At 48.3% G+C, this 13,705-nt stretch overlaps 1 protein-coding gene across 4 annotated transcripts in view; it reads left to right on the top strand.

Annotated features, from left to right (window-relative positions):
• The first annotated feature begins 282 nt into the window (after positions 1-282).
• The window catches only part of TMEM164 (transmembrane protein 164), a 171,760-nt gene continuing 158,337 nt past the window's right edge, over positions 283-13,705 (top strand). Inside the window, exons 1-2 of one of the 4 annotated variants that reach the window (XM_014795320.2) lie at positions 307-409; positions 1,118-1,786. In XM_014795320.2, the coding sequence (XP_014650806.1) occupies positions 1,397-1,786 (390 nt within the window). In that variant the 5' untranslated portion in view covers positions 307-409; positions 1,118-1,396. Of the gene's footprint in view, positions 410-695; positions 805-1,117; positions 1,787-13,705 lie in introns of those variants that run through there. The other 3 variants (XM_014795319.2, XM_004440483.3, XM_014795321.2) reach the window with 3 other exon arrangements.

Here is a 13,705-nt window from a genome sequence, read left to right as displayed (position 1 = left end):
ATACGAGGCAGGCCAGGGAGGAGGGTAAGGAGGCGGAGACTGAGCCCCGAGGAGGGAGTGGGGAGGGAGAGCCGACAAGAGGGAGGGTGGGAGGTGTGAATGGTGGAAGCGGTGGGGGCAGTGGGCGAGGCAGAAGAGGGAAGCAGGCGAGGCGGGGTGGCCGTGGCCCGAGGGCGTGGGGGGCAAGAGGCTGAGCAGGACCGGCGGAGGGAGGTGGCGGCGGCGAGGGGGAGGAGAGAGGGAGTGGAAGAAGGAGGAAGCGAGCGCGGCTGGTGCAGGGGGAGGAGGACCGGGAGGAGGAGCCGGGCGCCGCGGCGGCTGCTGCGGCCGCCGAGGGAGCCGAGCGCCGGGGCGCGGGGAGTGCGGGAGCCGAGCGGTCGCCGAGCCGGGGCCGCGGGCCGAGCTGCCGGTGAGTGGAGCCCCGAGGGGCGCGGCGGCCGGTGCCCGGGGCCGGGCGGGAGGCGCGGGAAGATGCGGTGCCGGGGCGGAGGGAGGGGGCGGGCTGTAGCCCAGCCCCTGGCTGGCCCGGCCTCCCGCCCTCTCTCCCTCCCTCCCGGCTTCCTCCCTCCACTGCCTGCGCGAGGGGGGCAGGTCCCGGGCGGGCCGCGGGCTGGGGGAGGTGCTGCCCGGAGGGCGGGCGTCTGGGGCCCGGGGGTGGAGCTGGGGGCTCGGGGGTGTACCCGGGGGCGGGAGGCTGGACCGGGACGGCTCTAAATTGGCTGGAGGGGCCCGTCGGCGGCGAAGTTACTAGCTGGGGGCACAGAAGGCCACGCGGTTGCAGGAGTAAGAGATCCCCTGTGGCGAGTGCGTGAGACCAGGAGTCCGGCGTCCCGGTCATCCCCGTCGCCCTCCCGCCTGCCCGGCCCCGCTAGCTCCTCTCCTGGCCTCCGCGTGTCCCCTCGCTCTCACCCTGCTCGCCCTGGTTCGCTCCCGCGGCACTGCCGGGTCCCCTCGGCCCTCGCCCTGACCCTCCCGGCCTCCGGCTTCCCCTGACCCTTGCTTGCTTCGCCACTGCCCCTGTTCCCCTTTTCTTCCCTCGCTAGTTACCCCTCCCCGCTTCGTAATTCCCGATGCAATTGCCTCTTTGAGACTTTTTTTTTCCTCTCCTTCCTTTTAGATTGGCCAACGGCTCGTTTCAACCCTGCCTCGTTGGTGGCCACTGGAGAAGCGCGGGGGGCTCCCCAGACAGCCGTGGGGACAAGTTAGAGCCAGCACTTTACCCCGGGCCTCGCGTGTAGCTTCCCCTCCCCTGCTCTAGGTGCCCGGTGTCTGGAGGGGGGTGCGGGTGCGGGGGTGTGCCCTCCGTACATGTCCCACCACCCGGCCAACCCTCTGGGTTTGTGTGCCATCTCGCTCTTGCTTCCTGCACGGTGGTCGAGGGGAACCACTTTGCATCATGTCCCGGTATAGCTACCAAAGTCTCCTGGACTGGCTCTATGGGGGCGTGGACCCCAGCTTTGCAGGCAATGGGGGCCCCGACTGTGCTGCCTTCCTTTCTTGGCAGCAGCGGCTGCTGGAAAGTGTGGTGGTCCTCACCCTGGCTCTGTTGGAGATCCTGGTGGCCCTGCGGCACATCCTGAGGCAGACGAAGGAGGACGGTAGGGGTGGCCGTGGCTGCCAGCCAGAGCAGGTGACCCAGCGGCCAGAGGAAGGCAAGGAGAGCCTGAGCAAGAATCTGCTCTTAGTAGCCCTGTGCCTGACCTTCGGGGTGGAGGTGGGCTTTAAGTTCGCCACCAAGACCGTCATCTACCTGCTCAACCCCTGTCACCTGGTCACCATGATGCATGTGAGTCTGTTGGCTTTTTCCTGGGCAGCCTCAGTGCTAAGAGTCATTTGTGTGCTCAGGACACTTGGCAGTGTGGAGCACCTCATCCCTGCGGGAAGTGGGACCCTTAAAAATGATTTTCCAACGAATGGCTGGTTTTGTGTGGATTTCAGATTTGGCTCTCTTTCACCTTTGCACAATGCGTCAGCCCCACAGTGGAGGTGAGGAATATTGTGCTGGAGCCCTAGGAACGACTGGCACTCAAGCCGGCTATCTCTCCCCTCCCAGCCCTGGCCTTGGCCTGGCCTGGCCTTTCGCAAGCAGGAAGTCCAACCCAACCAGGTGCCCTTTCTGAATCACGTCTGGGGCCCATAGCCCAGCCCCCGTGCCCTCTGCTGCAGTTAATTTCCCAGAGGCCTGGTGACACTCTTTCCTGGAGATAGTCACATAAAGTTCCTTGTCTCCACTGTGGTGCTTTGGGGAAATACTTTTGTGGGTTTCTCTTAATGACTCTTTCATTTGGGAGTTCATGCTCTTATGGTGAGGTCTGCCTTTGAATTCTGAGGCGTTGGAGCAGCACCAAGCTCCTACTAAGTGCGCTCTGAAACAGGCCCCAGGCTGACTCATGAACTTTGGGCTGATGATTTCTATCCACGGTGAGAGGGTATTTACTTTTTGCAAACCTCTCTATCTTATCACTCTTATTCTGTCTTCTGTGGTCATGGTCCAGGGGTGCTCGGAGAGCTAATTTCTTTACCTCCCATTAGTGGCACTAAGAAACACAAATAGGATTGAAAAGGAAAGTTGCCAGATACATAAAAATAATCTAGGTGAGGACCAAGAGTGAGACTGTCTTTCTGTACTCAGCCTGTGTGGAGAGATGTTCTAAAACTACAAATCATGGAGAAGGAGGAAGAGGAGAAAGGGAAAAATCTTTTTTAGATTTCAGGCTGTGGAAAACCTGGTGTGTTTTATTCAGGGACAGTTTTGAAACCTATCATTAGCATCTTTATTGCTTTTATATTTGTAGAAGGTTATTCTCAGGAGACTTGTGACAACTCTGTGTGGGGCAGAAGGTTGAGATTATTATCTCCATGTTATAGCCCAGGGAAGGGAGATTGCTTGCTTGCAGCCAAAAGATTAATTAGCATCTGGGTTGGGAAACTCACCCACCCTCTTGGAGGTTGCAAGCTGTCAGTGGAATGGCAGTGCAGGCTGTGAGGAGGCCGAGGCTGATTAGCGTGGTGCTGCCTACTTGTGGCTCGGATGCTTGCTAGCTCTATGTTCTAGGAACTCCTTTGATTGCAGGTTCCTGGCCTCAGTTTCCCAATCTGTAAAATGTGGTGAATGCCCTCAAGCCCCTTCCCATCTTGCAGATGTGGCAAGGAGGCGTGGATAGCTTTGGAATAATGAGGCTGTTACTGATTGAGTGGCTGTAAGCATCGAGCAAGGCTGGAGTGGGCAGCGTTTTTTTAAGAGAGGGCTTCTTGGGAAGTGATGCCATTCACAGGAAGGCCAGGGCTCTCCCGGCTAGACCTTCTGTGTAAATTTGAGCCAGTCCTCTTTCTTTCTTTTTTATGAATGGGCTTTTTGTTGATGAGAGGAAACAACGCATCTCAGCCACTGCTGTGTGAGGCTCTTGGGACAGGAGTGCTTTTTTTGGATGGCAGGTGGTAAGGGTCAGAGGGTGCCTCTTGTACAAAGGGGTCTTGAGGCCTCTGGCAACCACATATCTAGAAGGTCAACAAAAGACTAAATTCATCTTGACTGGGGCTGCTGCTCATGTGATGATGTCAAATCTGGCAGCACCATGCTTTTTAGTGGAAAGGTTTTTAGAGGCTTTTAGAAGACTCTGGAGACTTAGTTCTGGCATTAATTCGTTGTGTGACTTTGGGGAAAGTATTCTTCCTGGGCCTCACTTTGCCCATCTGCAAAACAAGGCACAGTTGCACTCCTAGCTCTTGACAGTCTATGTCCTGTGATTCTTTTCTCCATGAGCAGTGGCTGGGGATGCAACACAGAGATATTCTGGAAATGCTTTTAGCCTCCTTGTGCGGAAAAAGGGAGCTAGTTTCTTCTTTGCTGAGGTTAGGTGGCCTTGTTCATCTTTTCATCCTTGTTCATCTTTTGCTCCCTATGTCTCCCCAGTAGAATAAACCTGACCACGCCACCCTTGGGGACACGTGTAGATAATGATGGCACTTGGGGCTGGCTGCTGCAGAGAGATGGATGTTTGCGGGACTATGGACTGATTGCTGTCACCTGTGCTTTTTCTATTGTCCTGTGCTTAGCTTAACTTTGAAGCTATAGGGCACGGGCAGAGGACAGAGTCATGCTCAGGAATTTTCTTGAGCCCCACCGGGATTATACTCTTTTGCCCTTTACTCCTGTCCCTGCTTTGCGTCATTTAAATAGTAACCTCTGGCCTACAAGGGGTCCTAGCCTTTGATGAATCTAACATTCTATACCCTGTCTGTGTCTCTTCCTGGGTAACAGGAATGTATGGATTTCTAAAATTTGATGTGAGTCCTTCAAAAAACTTTAACAACAGATGGTTGGAAACAATTTTCTGACTTGGTTGCAGCAATGACTAATGATAATAAATATGGTTAATAATACTTTACATTTATCTAGCACTTTACTGTTTATAAGGCACTTTCACATGCATTATCTCATTTAGGGCTATGATAGATTAGCATGGGTCTGAAGAAAGAGATGTTAAAATGTTTCCCATGACTGTGTATATTCCAAAGGGGAGATGTTGAATACAAATAAATGCTTTGGCAAGTGAATTAGCTGAATTAGGCTATATTATGGCAGTAAATTCTGTGGAGTTCAGAGGTCCTGATAAGGAAAGGAAGATGTTAGCTGAAATGAAAGGGGTAGCTTAGCAGAAACATTTCTGATATGTGTCTCTCAACAGGATGACTCAATTTTGGCTTCATATGAAAGGCCTTGTTCCTCAGAGTCAGTGTAAGTTTGTCTGTAACAAGGACGGTATTGCTCTAGGCCAGGAAATAGAAGAGTTGGAGGGAAATTGCTTCCTCTCCCCATCTCCCATTTTTCAGTCTGTAAAATATTTATTCCCAAAGCTTTGTTACACAGACCCTTGTCAGAGCCATGCTGCCTTTGGGTGACTGCCAACTTGAGAAGCATAAGGAAGGGCAGTTCTTGCGTCTGAGTTCTGTTCTTGATTAATATTCCGGCTGTCGGCTTTCTTTTTGGTCTCGTCTGATTTCTCAAAGGTCCTGGGACTGTGGACTGATAGAAGCTTGTATGATTGCAGCAGCACCACCTCACATCATAGCTCAAGCCGGAGATGCTTGAAGGTTCTCAGGATCAGCAAGTACCAAGATTAACACACCATTGTCAAGCCCCTTGCTGATATCAGTGGTGTTTAGCAATTACACCAATACATATTTCTTCAAGCATGGATAGTCCCCTTGTGCATATTATTTTGGCAGGTATGGGTGACAGGGAATGAATTTACTGAATGGTGATGCTGTTTACCGAAAATCACCCAGCAAGTTAGTGGCAGAGGTGGCTTTAAAACTGAGCTGCCGCAGTAGGATCGAGGCTTTAGGAGGAAAAGATTCTCATAGCTATTTAAGTCCTAAAATCTACAGTTTCTCAGCAGAAGGGTTGAAATGTCAGACACTTTGGCTGATTGTATCTGTAAAGACTGGTGGTCTTAAATTAGTGGCCCTTTATCTCTCTAGCATCCAGTTATATTGTCTCTGTCTGAGGAACTTAAAAAGATCCCATTTTGGGTGTCTTGTCTAATTGTCCGATTCCTGTTGGTTCTGTATGTGTCTGTGTCAACATCCCCTGATTGGGCGCTGAACTTACTGCGGTGCAACATACGACGTTTAACCCTCGATGTCTGTGTGTACAAGGCAGGCTGGATCCAGGCTGGACGTTTGGCAAATAGTAATTGATGCTATTGACCTTGGAGCCCCAAGCCAATGGATTTTAGCCAGTAATGCTGAGTGAGCCCCATCCTTTTTTAGAGTTGCTATTGTTACTTGATTTTCTGTCTTCTTTACAATACTATATTAGAAGTCTGATTTCCACTGGATATGGCTTACCTGCTTTTTAGTTCACTGTTTGATTTTTTCTTCTTCCTTGCTCAAAGTGTGGAATGGCGTGTATTCAAAACAGTTCTGAGCTTTCTGTGATGCCTTTTGGAGCTAACTGAAAATACACTGGTGTGTTCCATTTGCTCTGTGATGGATTTGTTTTAGAGAGAACCTGATGGATTTGAGAACTAGGATTTTGGTCGTCACCCTCACCCCCTACAGACACTTGATTTCAGACCAGCCACACCTCCTCACCCCCATCTGTTGTCTGGAGCACTGATAATTGCTCCTGCTTGAAATTGACATTAGTGGGTAATGGGTACAATGAGGGATCCAGCCATCTGCTGACAGCTTATCAGATGAACTGTGTCCTGTGTCATCAGTCCAGGGGGACACCAGGGAATGATGTTTATATGGGCCTCAGCAGTGAGGCATGACATTCGTTTTTAGTTTGTTTTATTTTCCCCCCCAAGGAAATTTGCAGAGAATTTTTCCATCTTTCATTGTTACAGTCTTTTGGGGGCGTCCATTATAAAGAGAAGTGGTGTGGATTAAACCACTCACAGACAGCCCTGGGATTTAAAATTATGATGGTAGTTTTGCTCATGGCTTGCTACAGGAACCTGAGCAAATTATTTAACCTTTTCCTATCTCAATCTTCTCCAGGAAACAGACTACATGGAAACAAAGCATTTTAATCCTCTGAATAACTATGTGGTCACTTAAACAGAGAAGCTGGGCAAAGGTGATCACAGCTGGCAGATGACCAATATATTTTTACCTCAGACTCAGAAACTGACAAACCTCAACTCCTTTTCACCTTTCTTGATAGCTGTTAGAATCCATTCCTCTAATCATTTCTGTTGGTTTTCTCTGGATCCTTGCCCGTGCCTGCATACCCTTCTAATGCACAGCCTATAAAACTGGATGCTAGGACTCTTACCAGAGGTCCAGCCCACACCCAGCAGAAAGGAAAGATTTACTTCCCAGCCTTTTCTTGCCATGCACCTGTTAATACAACCCAGCATGGGGCTTGCTTTTAAGTAACAGTTATGTTGCTGGCTCCTACTCAGGGGGTGATCCCACAGGCTCCCTGGATTTTTGTCCCTTTGCCATAGATGTGCCATCTTCGTGGGATTTGTCGTGTGTTCCTCCCTTCTGTAGGTACTCCTCTCTGAAGATTCTCCTCTGTTAAACTTTCCAGATGACCCTGACCTGACTCCAGTTATTCCAGTCATTCTTGTAACACCTTTTGTCCTCCTTTCCCAACCCTCTGAACATTCCTCAGACTATATGGCTCTTTAACATAAACGTTTGTATCTGTGCATGTAATTCTGTAAGTGTTGGCTTGGTCGCTTATTTTTGCATTTTGTTCAGTCTCCACCATTAGCATGAACAGTTTTTTTTTTACGGAACAGAGTAGTGTTTTTTTCTTTGTAACTCCCCGGAGAGCTTAACACAATACCAAACATGCACATTAATTGTTTAACGTGTGCCTAGATAATGCTGACTGACTGACTGACAGAGCTCACTTTCTTCTTCCCTTTTTTCTTTTCTATCTGGTGGCCCTGTCTATGTTCCTTTGAGGTCTCATGGGCACAGTTCCTATGTCTCTTGTGCCCATTAGGAGAATGTCCTGTCTGTTTTTTGAAATAGCCAGAGGAGAGATGTGGTTTCAGCTCTAGCTCCCACATCTTTTAGTTGAATTTCCATCACAAAGACCTGGTTATTAGAACTGCAGCCCGCTTTCTGCACAAAGTATCTGCTTGCTTTCATCCAGGAGGAAATTATGCTGTTGGATCTTGGTCTTAATCCCTTGGTAGGCATGTGGACATATCTGCTTTCTTCTTTTCCTTCTTTAATATCGTATACATTAAAGAAAGTGTTATTAGGCTAGTGACTCACTTTTTGCCTTTATCTCCCCATCTGTATTTTTCAGTGAGTAGCTCATTGTCATCATGCCTCATTGAAATACCCTCTGCAGGAAGAGCCAGGTTTCTCAACTTTTCCTGGTCTTTCATATCTTTTTTTTTTTACTTTATTTTTTCAGCTTTATTGAAGTATATTTGACAAAGAAAAGGGTAAGATATTTAAAGTGTAGAACATGATGATTTGATAAACGTGTAGGTTGTGAAAGGATTTCCCCTATCGAGTTAATTAACACCTCCATGGTCTTTCATATATTTTGTTAAATTGAGAATGTGTAGTCTTAGGTGCTTCTCTTCTGCCAGTAACTGGCTGAGTGGACATGAAGAGACTGGATGTGAAGAGCAGTGATTCTCGAACTTTCTTTGAGAAAGATTTCCTTGGAAGCTTGTTATAATGCAAATGCCTGGCTGCCTACACGGAGAATCTGAGTAGGTATAGGGCAAGGATTGGAATCTGCATTTATTAGAAGCTTCCAAGTGATGCGAGCCTTGGACCCCACTTTGAGAGACATTATCTAGTGGCTAAAGTATTAGATGGAAAGTTGGTTCAAATGCTCATTGTGACTGGCATGAATCTGGGTGGTCTGTGGGCAGGGCATTTAGTCTTCTGGCAGCACCTCAGTGTTTCTATAGATGTTAAATAATGTGGCCAAAATTAGAGGTTGAGGGCCCCAAGTTGTTGTGAGGTGGATGTTTAAGGTAGCTTTAGAGTTCCAGTGGCTTGCTTGGTGACTGGGAGTTATGTCAGTGGAGTATTTCAGTCAGGCCTCCTTCATCACCTTTCGGTCCTCCTACATACCCTCCTTCCTTCCAGTCTCTAACATTTTCGGTAACTAACAAGAGGAAATATTGAAACATAGATATTGCATGCTAACTCTCTGTTTGCAGGACTCTTGTTTTAAATGCTCATGGGAATTGATTCATTCTTGCATTCATTCAACAAACATTTATCAAATGCCTATTGTGTGTCAAACATTGTGCCAGGCACTGGAGATTCAAAGACAAATAAGAAACATTCTTTGCCCTTATGTTGCTCACAGTTTAGATGAGACAGGCAAGAAAAGAGATCAACTAAATTACAACATAACATTACAGTAACAGATTTCAACAAAGCATAGAGGATAGAGTGTTTTTTTTCTAGTGCAATTGAGGAAAGCTTCCTAGAGGAGGTAACATTTGAGCTGGCTCATGAAGGTGACACGTTAGCTCCACGAGAGCAGGGACCCTTGTTTGTCTTGTTTTCTATTCTAGTGCCTCTAACAGCGCCTGGCTCATAGTAGGTGCTCAATAAACATGTGAGAATGAATGAGTAGGAGTTCGTTGGGTGTTGCAGGAAGGAAGGAAATTTTAGGCATGGGAAATGATATGTGCAAAGGCACAGAGTTGCTTCCTCTTTCGCAGGAAAGTGGCTCAACTGTAACCTTGAGTTATTTGCATATTGCTATCAGGGGCAGATTTCTTCTTATTTCTCCTTTGGCAAACCAAGTAAAACTCTACGAATGTTCTGTCATTTCTGAGCTGTTAGTAAGACAACTGCAGTTACCCACCAATCCTCAATAGGCAGCTTGTGAAACAGAGAATTGTGTTCTCTGTGCTGTCCCAAGTAGGGTCCACCCTGTCAAGGACAGACACATAGACCATTGATGAGAGTGAGCAGACATTAAATATAGGAAATGAGATAGCAGGCATCCCACCTGTGACCAGAAGAGGATTTTCAGTGGCTCATGGGATAGTTGCTGCCCTCACTAAGGTCCGCAGCAGAATTGATGCAATGTGATGCTATCCTTCTATCTTTCTTTTTCCTATTCCTTCTTCCCTGCTTCCAGTCTCTCCCTCGACCCACCCCATCCAAGCTTGCCTCTTTCTAGAGTACTCCAAGCTCCAAAATAATCCCTTCTACAGTTCAAAATGCCTATTTCAGCAGAGGAGGTGATATCCTTAAAGGAATTAGGGAGAACTACTGTTCCATTGAAGAGGTTCATGCTGAAGTGTGAATGATTTGTAGAGTCATCTGGGCATGGGGGAGAGGTGAGTTTTAAAAAGGGCCTTGTTATCCTAACTTGATCTCTAATCGGTGGGTATGTCCCAATTTTTTTGAGCACGTGGCCTTTCCCATGGTCCTTGCCCAGTTTTTAGCCTCTTCCCCACTCCCCCCACTCCCCCAACCACAGAAATGTGGTTACCAGTGTCTTACTACCCTACTGGCTGACCCCCAGGGTGAGTCTCCCTCCAAGGTGTGTGGATACAGCGGTGCAATCCAAAGGCCTGGGGAGGACTCCTCCTCTTCTGGGCACCAATCCTCTCTGTTTACTCAGCTCTTTTCCAGGGAAAGAGCTGCCCGCTCAACAGGGCATGGCTTGCACATCTGTCAGTGCATGGTGTGGCAAGGATCTTGGACCTGTTGCCAGCCTGAGATCCTGAAGGGGAGGGTTTAGGGGATCTCCTGGTTGGCTCTGGTTCCTTTCTGCCTGAGGAAATGCCAGAGGGAGGAAGGGGAGGATGAGTCTTGTCCTGGGCTGGGTGGTTCTGAGGGAAGGGAATGGATGGCAGGAGCCAGGAGGTTACAGAGGATTGGCCTGTTGGCAGAAACAGTCCAAGCTATGCCCTGTGGGCAGGTGTTTAGGTGGGTAGAAAAGGGAGAAGCAAGATTGTCCGGAGGAGAAAGGAAGCATGAGCCCATTCTAATTCCATCCCAGTGCCTTCAGTCTCCCTATCTCCATGACACATCACTGGTGGTATCAACTCAGGGTGTATTTTGCCTGTGAATTGAATCGCCTGTGCCAATGGACCAGCTGTGTTTGCAGAAAGACTCTGACTGACTGTGCTCTGGCTGTTGCTAGCAAAGAGACATTTCATTCAGGTGCTGATTAAATAAGGCGCGGAGCCAGATTGCACATTAAAGCCCTTAACTATGGCTCTGGGAGCTCTGGGTAAACACTTATTAGATGTTCTGGACAGAGCATTAGCAGAGGCTGCTGGATGTGAGGTGCTTTCTTCAGAAATCAGGTTGAGGGAAAATGGGAGTGAGGAGAGACTTCTAGAAAGAGTCTTAATGTTCTTTTCCTAGATTAATCAGATCACAGTCGCTGGCATGTACAGTACACAGAGGGGCTAGACAGGCTTCCTCATTGGCGTTTTTTTTTTTTTTCTGTGTGTGAGGAAGATCAGCCCTGAGCTAACATCCGTGCTAATCCTCCTCTTTGCTGAGGAAGACCGGCTCTGAGCTAACATCTATTGCCAATCCTCCTCCTTTTTTTCCCCGAAGCCCCAGTAGATAGTTGTATGTCATAGTTACACATCCTTGTAGTTGCTGTATGTGGAACGCGGCCTCAGCATGGCCGGAGAAGCGGTCCGTCGGTGCGCACCCGGGATCCGGACCCGGGCTGCCGGCAGCAGAGCACGCGCACTTAACCGCTCAGCCACGGGGCTGGCCCCTCATTGGCGTTTACTTGCCAAATTCTCACTGGGACCCTATAGGTTTGGATTGGGACAGAGCAGGGAGCCTGACTAAGTAGGGCAGTCGAAATGCCTCCTTTTCCTAATGCAAGTTCAGCTTAATGGATTGAGCTTTTGAATCATATTTCTGGGGTTTGCATTTGAGTTCCATCACCTCGTGACCTTAGCTATGTTACTTATCTGCTGTGGAACTCAGTTTCACTCATCTGTAAAATGGGAATAATAATCCTTCCTACCTGATAGAGTTGTTGTGAAGATTAAATGAAATAATTGAAATCAAGCGTTTAGTAGAAATTCTGGCTCATTGTGAGGACTCAATAAATGTTAGCAGTTTTTTGTAGTAATAGTATTTATACTATATATTTCAAGGTAGCAGTGGCATACTGGGTAAGAATACAGACTCTAGGGTGGTATGGGGCCTGGGTTCAAATCCTACCACTAGCTGTGTAGCCCTGGGCAGGTTACTTAACCTCTCTGATCCTGAGTTTCCATATTTGTAAAACGGAATAATAATTGTACCTACTCTGCAGGGCTGTTGTAAGGATTAAATGAGAAAAGACTAATAAAGCACTTAAGATAGTATCTGGCACATAGTAAACATTCAATAAATTTTAGCTGTGATGATGGTGATGACAATGACCATCATCGTTATCATTATGGCTGCTGCTGCTGTGAGCTTGGGTGCCTGATGTTGGGACAAGATGATAGGGATTAGATATATGACGATAGCTTCAAGTGTCTCACCCAAGAAAAGCTTCTCTGGCATCTTTGTTTCATGCAGTGGGCAAAATATTGATTCAGTAAAGTTGGCACCCATGTAATATCTGTGGGGCAGTGTTGCTTGGCTGTTTGAGGCCTAGGGACAGCTTTGGGTAATTTGAAAGTTACCTTAAATCACCCAGTTCTTTCTGAAGAATTTGGAGGAGGGCTGTCAGGGGTAGGAAGCTTGGCTTTTTAGGGACCTCTTGCCTTAATTATTGCTGCTCTTCCTCAATGGGCTGGCTCCATGGGGGTGCAGCTATCTTGAGACTGGTAGCCTAGGAAACCAGTGAGTACATGACAGAAGTATGAAAGGAATGATTTGGGGGTGGGCAGAGACAGGTGCGTGGATTTATTTTTCACTTTTTGCGATTAGTTTCTTTTGATTGAGGGGAGTGCAACTTTCTCAAGTGCCACCTGTTACCAGGGTTAGATAATCATTGGAGGTGCAAGGGTTCCTAGGAGAAAGACAGGTTTAAAGTAGACGAGTACCTTTGCTAAAGGAGAAGCACGGTGTGGTGGAAAATGTGCTGCTTGGGGGAGTAGATTTCCATTGTGCCTTGCCTTACACATCAGCAATTGGACAGAAAAAAAAATAGACATTTCTGCCTATATCTCTGGGATATGGTAAACCTCTCTCCTTTCCAAGACCAGCTACACTCTCTTTGGGGATTGACTTTGCTCTGGGGCCTAAGCCATCAGTCACTAGAGGAAGGCCTCCTTTAAGTGCAGCCTTCCAGGGCCAAGGCCTCTGTTATGTGACTTCGAAGACATGGGGTGGGGGTGCCCCCCCCACTGAGGCCATTGGGAGGCTTCCATGCACATTCCCAAGCATTGTGCATAAGTAGGCAGTACCGTACTTAGTCTTAGAGTTGAGAGAATTGAAAAGGCTAAGGTCATGTTTTCTGTAATAATCCTGGTTCCCTGGGAGGTGCTGGCTAGGAGGGCATTTCTAAAACAAACAGCAACCCAAAGAAACAGCAACCCTAGAAATTAGCCGTGGAAGGTCACTTGTTCCAAGTTCTAGGGGAGATTGTAACAAAGGGTCCTCTTCATATCACCACCTGTTCCTTGTCAGTTTGCATTTGTTAAGAGTTTCCTTTTTTAAGTTCCAGGCACTTGAGTGTGTGTGCCTGTCGCTGCACTCTATTTTCTCAGCTGCCCTTTATTCTCTGCACCCTGCAGGAATGTTGCTGAGGGTCATGTGCACAAGGGCTTTATTACCTTCAGCACTTTCACCCTTAGCAATTTGGGCTGCCGCTGCTGCTGGCTGCTGCTTCACGTGGGCATTTGTCCCTATTGCCCATGCTCCCAGTCTTTAGAGGAATGTCAGGGCACCCCGAGGAAAGGAGCTGGTTTTACCTTTGGTTTCCATTCTGCTGCATCGCAGCTCACTGGACTTTCCAGTTCAGCTCTCCTCAGAATAGCCCTGCAAGCCAGCACCAAGCCAAGGTCATGTTTCCGTGTTTGTCTGTGGGGTTTCTGGCCAGTGAGCAAAGAGAAAGGATTGCCTCTCAGCCCTGTGGCTGTCCTCCCTCAGGCTCTCAGGGCAGTGCTGTCTTGGACAGAGGAGGTCAGGGGTGACCTTTAGGCTAAGGCTATATTGGATTTGTGGAGTGGAATGCGAAGCCCGCGTTGTCACAGGTCTCCTGACTGGCTGTGTTTGGCCATACCTCACAGCCGGTGCTGTGTTTGCTCAGATGGACACACGTGGAAAC

The sequence above is a fragment of the Ceratotherium simum genome, chromosome X (genome assembly GCF_057802395.1).
Source record: "Ceratotherium simum simum isolate JZ-2026a chromosome X, ASM5780239v1, whole genome shotgun sequence".
Lineage (NCBI taxonomy): Eukaryota > Metazoa > Chordata > Mammalia > Perissodactyla > Rhinocerotidae > Ceratotherium > Ceratotherium simum.
This window is presented reverse-complemented; position numbering and strand designations above follow the sequence as displayed.